We start from the raw sequence: 11,738 nt of genomic DNA, 5'->3' as shown, positions 1-11,738 counted from the left end.
CAGACATTTTGTTGGTTAATTTCATGGTCTTATGGAGCTATGAGCTAAAGACTTGTGATGACTGAAAGTGATGACTGAAAGTTGATCAATTTAAAATAAGACCTCATTTAACGTGAGTTTTAGATGCAGAGTGGGCTGCCCTTTCCATGCATATAGAAGCACGTGAACCGCAGCTGTTGGGTTGGAAGCCGCAGTTAATGTGCAGGGCAAGTATGAAGCAAATCGATGTGAACCTCTTGAGTTACAGCGAGGCTCGTCTTACTAATTAAACTCCATGGCTGCTGCTTGATGTTAACCATACAGTGTGCAGTTATTAAGGGAACGGGGGAAGGGACGACTATAGCACAGTATCGGGGGGCACATCTACACGCCACTGAAATTTTGCATATATGCATATATTGCATATATTTCATATACTTTAAGAAATAGTATTACTTGTACTTAACAGTCACTATAAACAGATGACATTTTTTTTAAAGAAACAAACACAGGATTATGTGTATGAAAACATTTATTTTAAGTCATTTAGAGATCACATGTATTAACTATCATAGTTTGAACATAGATGACCCCACGTTTCAGTTTCTGACCATAACAGAACAAACTGTTCAGTCTGTTCAAACTGTTCATGTCTAAAACACAAAAGACCAGATATGTTGATAAATAAAACAATAACCATATAATTCCTACAACTTTTTTTTTTCTTTTGGCAAAGTGCTGTATTATTCCAGTAAACTACATAAAAGCAAAAAAATAAAAGTAACACTTGATGAGAAACAAAAATGCCACAAAATATTCTTCACACGTATTTGAAAACAAGAGGAAACAGGCTTGCTACATTGTTTTGTTTGTCTATAAAAGCTGTACAAGGGTTCATGGGGAGGGGGGGGGGGTGTCACAGAGAGGGAGGAAGCTACCTCCAGTGGTGCATAGTTTTAGTTTGATGTCTGTATGTCTGTTGTGTATTTGTGTGTCCGTTTGTGTGTGTGTCCAATTCAGGACACAACGTTGAGTTCAAAGTTATTCAGTGACACATTGTCGACGACAATGATTTGTCCCCGGGAAGGCACGTGATCCGTGACGGCAGAATTTCAAAGGCATTGAACAAAAACAATACAAATCCCTGTTAGTTTCATGATCCACGTCTGACCATGGAGCGGTGGACAGAAGAGTACAAAATAGGCCTCCTCCTCCTCCCAGAATTCCCTTGGAGAAAAAAAAAAAAAAGGAGACGATCGCCAAGCAACGCCTCCATTTTCTCCTGTCCCTAACAACTTGTAATTATTATTTTTTTTTAACATTCCAACGCAAGGTGAAAAGATCAAGACGGCTCTATGACGACCACAAAAGGTTGATCACATGTACGCTTCAAAACGAAAAGATTCAATACGACAGTGAGAGTCACTCCACGAGCAATACATGTATGTACACTCAACCATACTAACACATAACACGATTTGTTTGTGCCTCGCTGCCATGCTCTAATACACATGGGCTAGGCTTTCTTTTTGTTGTTTTTTAAAGGTATGTGCTACGATCACAGAGGTGAACAATGTAAGAAAAACAAGCCAACAGATTTGAATAGAAAACATGAATATGGATAATAACTGACAGGACTTGGACTGACTTGGAGTTTTAGAACTTCCACTTCAAATGGTGTCCGTACTAAATTATTAAATCTTGTAATGAGCCCAGTAATCTAAACAAATAAAAAAGTGTAACAAAATATTTTTTTTAGATTCTGTTCATTCACTTGTCATGGTCACATAGCTGAGAAATTGCTTTAAAAAAAGAAGGGAATTTGCCATTTCAATGTAATATAGTGCTACTTGTAAGAAAAGGTACATTTAAGACTGAATACCTGATTCAGTGGTCTGTTAAGATGATTATAGACATATTCTTTTTGCAGTGTTGCTGGGATCCTGAAAGACTATTGTTTGTTTTCACACAGCAACCAAGCCACCCTTTAGCCCAGACCTAGTAAGCAAAAAATAATAAAGTAACTACAGTACTAACGAGTACTTTAAACTTAAAGATAATTGCAACTTTTTTGGTTTTTCAAATATTTTACCGTTCAACAGAAAATGTGAACTAGGTTAGTAACTCAAAAGAAATAAAAGGTAGGTAAAAGGCATACAATAACAACTCTTAACCATATGAGGTACACCAAACAGAACAAATACACATTGATAAAAGACCAACCATTTCCCTCCATCTTACAGTTGATTGAGAGCTTAAGAAATCTACTTTCACAGTCCTGGGACCAATCAAATCTTTTGAGACGTGCAGGGAGACGATCGTTGATTACTAACATTTCATTAGGGATCTCAAACTGGGACCAGAGTCTGGAAGGCCCCCATGTGAGACAATTATCAGCCATCAAGTATAGGTGACTGTCCGTGACCCTGAGAAGTGGACTGCAGATATACTTTTATAGAACACAACAATATAGTAATAAGAATAATAAGGAAAAAAATATTTTTTTCATTTTCTTTTACCCATCTGTATGCTAACAATTCTACAACCATGCAACAAGCTGCACACTAACGTGACCAGACATAACCAAACATACCTACTCAAGATAACAGACGCATATATACCATCTTCATACTGATATGTAATATTTTTTTCTTTTCAAAAATATTTTGGAAGTTTTTTTTCATTTTTAAATACGTTTTTACATTTCTTTTTTTCTCAAAGCTACCATTTAAAACAATGTGTTAAGTGATATTTAACCCAGTAATATTTACCTCTTATTTTTTTAAAATATTGTCAAAGATTACTGAATTAAGAAGTCCAAGGCGTTCTTCACCTAAAAGCCCAAGGAGAGACCGCCTGAGAGCGGTCATAATGTCGATGTCAAGTATGTCCATAAATAAACATTGCAGGACGCAAAGGTGATGCAACCAACAATGGATGCCTAGAGCAACTATAGAGCGAGGTGAAAGCTTCCAAAACTCAATCTTTCAGGAGGAAAGATTAGACCGTAGTCCTGCACCCTGGTGCTGGTCTCCGATCAGATCCTGCCCTGGTCTTAAGCCAAGCATGTTCAGCCCATTCCACTCCTTCCAACTGTCTGCTGCATTCCAACAACAGGATCCTCACTTCCCTAACCTCTGACAGTGGCGGCTAGTGCACACTTGACTTTGTGATTCTATGTATTGTATTGCACTGAACAATTTGATTGTATATTGGGTTTTCCCCCTACTTTATCTGTAGGGGAGAAGGTGAGATCTAGTCAACTTGGGATTAACACACAATAAGAAACAAACAGGCGGTTTAGCTTAACTAAAGTAAAAGCCTCCTTCTGTCCAATCAAGTTTCCCCACAGTGTTGCCAAGCGTATTGCGGCCCCCTCATCCCCCTGATTCTACACAACCTCTGAATGACATCACAAGCCCTCCCCCAAACTCCTAACACATGATCTCTCTGTGGCTGTCCTGGTATGGAGACGGTGAATGTGCCAATAAGTAAAGTGACCTACAGCGTTGATACTACAAATTATGGAGTCCATAAAATAGAACAGGTTGCTTCCTGTGGGGGGGGGGGGGGGGGGGTCAGGACGGTTGAGACTGACAAAATGGCCGGTGTATAAAAACGACTGCGATGGATTGGGGCGATGAGAATGACAGACATTTTGCGGGATAGATGGATGGATGGACATTTGCACAGTAAATTCACTTTTAGCCACTAGCCTGTGGGGTCTGTTTATTTTCCCTTGTTTCCAGCCCACTGGAACCCCCCCAAGACATCTGATCTAACTCCTCTAAATTGTCCCCAGCCCCAACTTCAAGTGTGGTAGACCAACCAGATAGAAAGACTTGCATTGGTGTGTTTGGTTTTGGTCGTGAACGACATGGCTCTTTCTCTGGCAGAAGGCTGGTTATGGTGTCTTTCCTATACTGACACAATCTTCATAATGGATTGTATTCTTGGTTGAACGGTGGGTGGGCGCTGGGGACTGATGATGATGATGATGATGATGATGATGATGATGGTGATTGTGATGAGGATAACCACGGTGGATTGCGGCGCCAGGATCCCTCAGTAGTTGAGGTGTCTCTGGTTGGGCTGGTGGAGGTACATGGTGTTGGCCCGGCCCTGCTTGCTGGTGGCCGGGTGGCAGAGCAGGTTGCCGCGCCGCATGGTGTTGCGGGAGAGGGGCTGGCTGCGCTGGGCCCGCCGGCCCCTGGACTGCCCCTGCTGCTGGAGCAGGCTGGCCCGGGCAGAGAGCGCCGCCGCGAAGCAGGTCGTGTGGAGGCTGGGGCGACGCTGGCTGTCTGCCATCTCCGGCCTGCAGGGGGCGATGCAGAGCAGAACACAGGGCGCTCAGGATGTTGACTCATCATAACTATTATGTCACTTTAATAATGGACTTCATGGAGAAGAAAAGTCATTCAGTGCTTATATTATCATTGAAGACAAAAGACGAACTCTACATCTGTTGATGGAGGCTTTGGATAAACGCTAAAAGACATGAGTCCTACCGGTGGCGGGTGTTGTCCAGGGAGCGTCGGCCCTTCTCCTTCCCAGGCGAGGAGCAGGGGGGCCCAGCCAGGCCCAGGCTGCGGTCCAGCTCCAGGTTGAGGGAGCGGGGCAGGGGCTTCAGGCTGAGTCGCGGGGGGCTGTGGTGCGCGTAGACGGACATGCTGGGGTGCTCGATCAGCAGGTTCTCCAGGGGACTGGTCTCCAGCTGGATGTTCTTGCCGCCCCGGCCCGTGAAGCACGGGGGAGGGGTCACGAACCAGCTCTCCTCCAGGGCGCAGGCCCCCAGACGCAGGAAACCCCCCTCCTCCTCTTGCTCCTCATCTTCCTCTTCGTCCTCATCCTCGTCGTCGGCCTCATCCTCGGGCCCCCCTTCTGCGTCGGTGTCGGCCATGGAGTTGAGGGAGGTGCAGGAGGCGTATCGGACGCTGGGCGTGGCCATCGGCGAGGGGACCATCACCAGGCCTTCCTCGTCGTCTTCCTCGTCCTGGCCTACAGGCCCAGCGGGAGCACCGGCCAGGCCAGCGCCGCCCGAGGTGGCCCGCGCGTCCGCTGCACAGAGACAAACACGAACCCGGATGAGAAAGACCACAGCCTCATGGAAACAGGAAAAAACTGAAAATCATGTAAAAGTAAAGTGCGCTGTTGTACCATGGTACCTACAAAAAAAATGTAATGGGTTCGAATCCCTTCAACTTTTGTTTTGTAGAGGTTGTGGACAAATTTGAAATCCACATTTGCGCAGTGGTCCCAGTCGTACTCAGACTCTACCCGCTATAAACGCACGGTCAAAGGGTTTACCCAGAAACACAGTGCCATATCCGCAACCTTTAGGGACTTTGATCTCAGTATATCTTATAGGCCACCCTACCAGCAGGGGGCATTGCAGACTGTAGAAAACGGATATTCTCTCCAAGCTTTATACTATGAGACAAGACATAAAAGGTAGCCCCTCTTAGTACTGCCTCCTTATCTTATTTTATTTTTATAATTTTTTTTCTTATATTTTCCTCACATGATGTTGTTTGTGGCTCACAAGTTGATGTCACACCAACTTATTCTGGGTAACAGAGCTATAGTCTCCAACTCTAACATGCCCGGGATGCAGTCCATCAGTTACCACAGAAAAGTACAGGAAGTAATCAAATGTACAGATATGTGTGTGAACAGAGGCTGACAGCCAGGCTGGAGTTCTGCTTCTAGTGCTGGAGGTCTGCAGGACTCTATTAATAACCCACTAGGCCCATAAACAGAACTGAAATCAAACAGAGATGTCTGTTCTTTGTCCAGCACAGACCCTGCTGTCTGCTTCCACCTTTATGTTCTAAGTTACTTCATTTTAACTTAAACTTGCAAACAAAGACACCCATGGCCCTCATCCTCTGTGAGGATTCGTTATGCTACTGTGCTAAATGTTTGTGTAACCACTTGCATTGTGGGGCGGGATAGGCTCATTAGTGGTTAGGGGGACTCCAAGCTGAAAGGTTATGGGGTCAAATCTGATGTTCAGCGGGATACCTTGCCCTACACGCTCCTTAATTACCTATCTTAAATTTGATTTGCGTGTGCGTGAGACATTAGTCAGCTAGCGTGCATCTCAGTGTCTGTTTAGAGCACACATCGGTGTCATGTGACACCGTCTGCTTGGTCTTAAGGCATCATGCAGGTGGCGCCTGCACAGGGCGCCTGCACAGTTTACCGGCAAGCTGCTGTGTTTCTGAAGAGCAAGGAGCCTTGTTGATGATGCTTTTCTATCCCACTAAGCGCGGCAGTAGGATAACTCCAAACCGATAACTGCCTACCTCATCCCTGTCCCAAGCAATTAGCACGTAATCCTGTCAAGTGTGTGTGTGTGTGTCAGAGACAGCTGTTAAACACGCATGTACACAGAAGGCAGCCTATACTTCCAGAACAAAGCAGTGTAGGGTAAGAGGGCTGGTGGATTGGTGTGATCCTGTGTCGTGCATTGAATGCGGACAATGCTGATGAACAGGTGCTATTGGGGAAGAGTACACGTGCAAGGAGGAGGTATTGTACTGCATTGAAGGACTTCCAGACTCATTTTTGTAAAAAGAAAGGTACATTTTTTGATGTCCCTGTATATAAGTAATATATCCAAATATATATCAGTTACAGGGTTAAATGGAAGGAAGACATGCAGGGCACCCGACACGCATGCAGTGCAACACGGATGTCTTGCCTAGATAAGTGCTGAGGGAGAAGCAGGTTGGATCAATCACTAATTAACAAGCGATTCTCTGGTGGTGGTGAAGTCAGGGGTGTCCAGTTAAAGTCCCTAGCAGAGGGAGAGTGAGAGCTGCGTGTCATTATGGGAGCTAGGAAAACAATCCACACAAGGTAAACAGACGCTCCGCTTCAACTCTCCACAATCCACAATGGCCACAGGGCTATTTTCTCAGCAAACAAACCCAATGCCTGTTTTTAAAGGTATTATTAAAATCCTTCAGGTGTGACGGCAGCACCCAGTTTGAACACCCAGACCAGCACTACAGGTGTCATGGGCTGTTTAGAGGCTCCTGCGCAGCACTTTTAATAGACTGCCTTCCCATAAATGTACGCACCAGGCCAGTTACCTCTGGCCACACGAGAGGCTATATTTAACCCCCCCTTTGGCTTTGTCTGACCTGGTCTCTCTGACACTTGCGGCGTTTCAGGGACAGGCACAGAAGCCCCTCCCCTCCACCATCTGAGATCCCTCCCACTACCTCCTCCCCGGACGTCAACAGGGGTTTGGGTGGTGGGCATCTGAAGATATTCACAGACCGTTGAAACTAGAGATGGGGTCAGTCGGGTATAAGAGAGGGGTGGGAGGTGGTGGTGGGGCAAGTCTGGACCAGACTGAATACCTTGCCAAGATGTTACCCTGGTCAACCCCTAGGTACTAGGTCTGCTTTCATTTATAGACCCTGTGAATTCCTTATTAATGGCTGTACTTAATACAATGTGTGTGTGTGTGTGTGTGTGTGTGTGTGTGTGTGTGTGTGTCTGGATAAACCAGCAAGTTTAACTACAGTAGGACCAGAGAGCCTCATGGGAATGGGGGGGGGCAGCATCTGAAAATGGGGAACATGGGCAAGGAAGAGACACAAGTGTTTTTTTCTGTCTCAGTCTATGCAAAACAAGGGGCACAACTTGTTTGTGTTTGGGCTCCTCAGGGTCTGTGTTGTTTTGCGTGTGTCTGCAGGGATATTTGTTGCCGGCGCCGCCCTCTCTGGCATTGTGTGTAATTACAGGACTTTGTGTTCCATAACTGGCCAACGGCCTTTTGTCTTCTGTCCTACTCGCCACCAGGTGTTTACTTCTGATTCATTTACATGCAGAAATATGCAGAAAGAAAGCCAATGATACAATCAAGGTAGATAAAAAATATATTTATGCTGCTTTGAGTTTCAGTAAAACTAGTTAGACTAGTAAAAAAAAACATTAGACAAACTTGTCAAACTCATTGGCTGTGTGTGTGTGTGTGTGTGTGTGTGTGTGTGTGTGTGTGTGTGTGTGTGTGTGTGTGTGTGTGTGTGTGTGTGTGTGTGTGTGTCTGCATGTGTGTGACGAGGCACTCACCCAGATAGTCCACCAGGATCCAATCTTCATCCTCCTCCTCATCTTCCTCACTCTGTCCTGGCCGACCGAGGCGACTCACATCGTCCTCGTCGTCTCCGAACAGAGCGCTGGCGAACCTCTGGAACATCCCGGGGCCTTGGGGGGCGCGCGGGGGCCTGGGTTGGGGCGGGGGCCGGATGTCTGGCTCATCAGCTGCCGGTTCCTGGGCTGGGAGGAGGCTCCGTGGAAGGTGCTAAAGTGCATCAATGTGTTTTGGTCTGGGATCATACGAGGCTCAGAAGAGGGCAGGGTCTGGACATGTTCTCTTCAGGCCCGGGCGTCTCCTCGATCAGTGCAAGATACAGTACAACAAGGCCCTGCGTGGAGACACAGAGAGCGTTTGGGTTACAGACCGATCAGACACAGGAAAGGGCTGGTGGACGATGGAAATACAGAACACCATCTGATACAATAACATGTTTACAACATGTTTAAAACCTTGTATGCCCTAATGAGGGAAATAGTTCAAGCTCAAGTGAAGGATTGTGGCTTGACAGGAAACCCCTATGGTGGCTATTATGACAACACAGTAGTGCCTTATCAACAAAAGAAAATCACATCCGTATCATGGCGCCGAGACCTGCACACTAGTCTATAGCCAATGGGCTCAGCTGAGTAATACATGGGGCAAAATAATGAACCGGTTCCTAAATCCGTTTCTTGAGCTAATTTGCATGAAGCAGTCTACATTTACATGGAGGTCTGCCAAGTACATTTTAAGATAAAAGATAACAAAGCATTCCAAAACCATCCGGGAAAAACACATGATCGAACCTTTATTTTCGAAGTCTTTGTTGTCTTTCAGGTCTGGGTAGGAAGAGGCAGACCTCTTCTACTTTTCAACTACCCTAGGAGTAGACGTATTAGCGTGAAAAGAAGGCTACGTAGTCATTACCCTACTAAAGAAAATAATTAATGAGTCATCTGTGTGTCATCTGCCGTCCGTCGAGCGGTTGACTGTCAGGTTCTGTACGCCTGTTCAGACAGTGCAGTTGGCAGAGCTGGCATGAGCCTGCGCCTACTCTGCTTATAAAGGGCCCGATACAGACGGCAGCTGGGCTATGGGGTCGGTGGACAAGGATGGCAGTTAGTAGGCCTGCGTCCTGACGAACAGCCGAGTTTTAATCTTCTGCACCTGTTCCGCTCAAAAGCGATTCATTCACGCTGTTTTTTTGCCTCGATTCAAGAGGCCACTGACTGGATGCGCTGCACTTAATGCGATTACAGGCTAGCGCCGGTTTAGTATCATCGTCTACATAATGATGTGCTGCACAACCGAGGCCCTATATATCCAGGACAATGTCGGCTCTGCGTTAGAGGTTAAGCAATGACCCGGGTGGCTAAACAACAGCAGGCCTTGTGTTTACATGCCAAGGTCCGGTACAACAACATACATTACGTAATGCTCTACATTCTGTTGTGAGTGTATTGCGAGGAGGGGATGCAAGGCAGGCCCGCATACGCACAGTGGGCACTGGGCATGTAACGACTAAAATATTGGGCATGTCTGGATCGAGAAATAACTGATTTTAACAGGATTAATGACGGTGATGACCGGCCAAATTTAAAATAGCATAGCATATCGGGTGGTGTCTGTCTGGGCCGGGCCAGGGACCGCCTCTCCGGGGTTCGGCGGCGGGCTGAGGAGGAGGCGGAGGCTGCGCTGTAACTCTACACTCGTTGGGCGTAATGTAGCTTGTTTAGCGTTAAGTTTTCTTTAGTTATATGTCGTGCTATTTTAACCAACTCGCGTTATTTTTAGGCGGTAGATCTTGCCGTGGGTTTGCTCCACCCAACCCTGTGCATGATGCGGGCTGATCGGCCGAACAGCGCATCGATATCCGAACATTTATGAGCAGGCCTCTCGGATCTATTGTTCCACATAAAAGCACCCGTTCACTTCCGAAGGTAGTCGGTTCGGACCCACGGTCTACCCTCACACTCAGATCAATGCGAAACGATAGGTATTATTTATTGAACGGTCAACAATAAAAGTTGATGTTTAAGGAGACAAAGAACAAGCACTCACCTGCGGCAAGGAAAAATGTAAACTGTTAAAAAACGAATGATTTTCAATATAAATCCTTGTTAAAGAGGTAGATTACTTGTTTGGATAATATAAAGACCGTGGTTTCTTCGCAGAAGAAATAAAAATATATTATTGGGGACTATACATTCGGAGTCAATGTTCGTTACTTTTCTCGCCGTTTCCGAAGTCCCAACTGCTGGCTTTGTTATTGTTGTGGAGTACAGCTGATCGCTGCGCCCGCCTATGGGAGGGACGAGTCGTAAATCACAGAGCCAATCAGAGGTCGCTATTCGCTCTGAGTGACTGTCACCAACGCACGTGACCGACTCCAGAAAAGGGCATGTCTTGGCAAAGCACCGTATGGCTCTGGGATATAATATATCCTAATATATTTTGATTTTTAAAAAATATATATCCAAAGCCAAATATATGTTGGGAAAAACACTAAATCAATACAACTTCGTTGTTAATTTCTTGCGTAAGTGAGACCACGCTAAATAGTAGCCTATATAAGGTAATTCTACCCGTGGCCTTGAGGTTTGCAGTTACTCGGTGATAAAACACCTGACGTATATGGAAAACAATTGCGTTGGTTCAGACACCAGTTTGACCTTTCTTCTGTTCTCAATATATTTAAAAATGTATTTTTAAAGGATTTGCAGAGGGATGCCTCTGCAAAAGCAATTACCCACTCATCTGTTATTGATTGGCCAGAAAAACCTAACTTGTGCCTAAACACATTTAGCCTAGGCCTACTCTATAAACATAAAGCCCTACTCGCTTGGAATTTGAGATTAGATAAGATCTGGATTTAGAGGGAACGGCCCACAACACCTACTTTGTGTAGGGTTTTGTCTGGGAAATATTCATCCTGCCAGACAATGACACTAATATGTAGTATATGTTATTAGTTGGCATTATTCAATCTACCAGAGCACATTTATTCATTGAGTATTTCATAGATGGATGGTAGCTTAATGACCCTTGATCCACATCCACATTACACACTAACACAACATACAACATCTAACTTTTTTGGGATGTTGAATTGAGAGAAGGACCTCTGGACCAGGAGGATGCTGAGAGGACAAGGCAGACAGACGATCTAGGTCAGGGGTGTGTTTTAGATAGGTCACCCCCCTGGCCTGGAGAATTGGGGGTAGGGCTTATCTCTACAGTCTGGAGGAAAGGGCACACGCTTAGGACAAAGACCTCCTAAAAAAGCTGCTGAACCACCACTGCTGTCACTGGAGCTTTGGTTCTCTGCCCCGGCCGGTCATCGCAGGGCCACGCGTCTCTCTCTGTGCTCCACCCTTGACCTCGTCAACCATTGTTCTTTCAGTTCTTTCAGGTGTTAACATTTTGGGCTGCTTAGTCAAAGAACCATCTGGGCTTGGGCTTGTGTGGTGTATCTTTTTGTGTGGAGTCACCAGACATACCATAGAAGTACATTGTTGATAATACCATACTATGTGAGTTTAGGAAAAAGGTTGGTTTTAGGAAAGATTATGTATGAATGAAAGATATAAATGCATAGAGAAATATGATGCAACATTGCATCATGTCTTACAATGTCCTTTACATTCTCATTCATACAAAACGT

General features: G+C 45.4%; 1 protein-coding gene across 2 annotated transcripts; it reads right to left on the bottom strand.

Annotated features, from left to right (window-relative positions):
• Positions 1–493: 493 nt before the first annotated feature.
• On the bottom strand, positions 494–10,320 carry tp53inp1 (tumor protein p53 inducible nuclear protein 1). 2 transcript variants are annotated; one of them, XM_084472081.1, is made up of 4 exons: positions 10,136–10,320; positions 8,068–8,423; positions 4,488–5,037; positions 494–4,294 (listed from the first exon to the last, which is right to left on the bottom strand). In XM_084472081.1, the coding sequence occupies exons 2-4, from the start codon at positions 8,192–8,194 to the stop codon at positions 4,045–4,047; spliced, it is 927 nt and encodes a 308-aa protein (XP_084328207.1). In that variant the 5' UTR covers positions 8,195–8,423; positions 10,136–10,320; the 3' UTR covers positions 494–4,044. The 2 variants fall into 2 exon arrangements, with proteins under 2 accessions (XP_084328207.1, XP_084328208.1); XM_084472082.1 differs by lacking the exon at positions 10,136–10,320 and adding an exon at positions 8,881–8,900.
• Between the last annotated feature and the right edge of the window lie 1,418 nt (positions 10,321–11,738).

The sequence above is a fragment of the Micromesistius poutassou genome (genome assembly GCF_964030765.1).
Source record: "Micromesistius poutassou genome assembly, chromosome: 8".
NCBI classification, from domain to species: Eukaryota; Metazoa; Chordata; class Actinopteri; order Gadiformes; family Gadidae; genus Micromesistius; species Micromesistius poutassou.
The sequence above is the reverse complement of the archived record's forward strand: the minus strand, read 5'-3'. Positions and strand labels throughout refer to the sequence as shown.

What these genes read in the sequence shown, in the direction of transcription:
- tp53inp1 (XM_084472081.1), bottom strand. Translation starts at nt 8,194, where the DNA reads ATGTTCCAGAGGTTCGCCAGCGCTCTGTTCGGAGACGACGAGGACGAT. An exon ending in GATCCTGGTGGACTATCTGG is followed by an intron (nt 5,038 to 8,067) that starts GTGAGTGCCTCG and finishes GTCTCTGTGCAG; the next exon opens with CGGACGCGCGGGCCACCTCG. An exon ending in CTGGACAACACCCGCCACCG is followed by an intron (nt 4,295 to 4,487) that starts GTAGGACTCATG and finishes CGCCCCCTGCAG; the next exon opens with GCCGGAGATGGCAGACAGCC.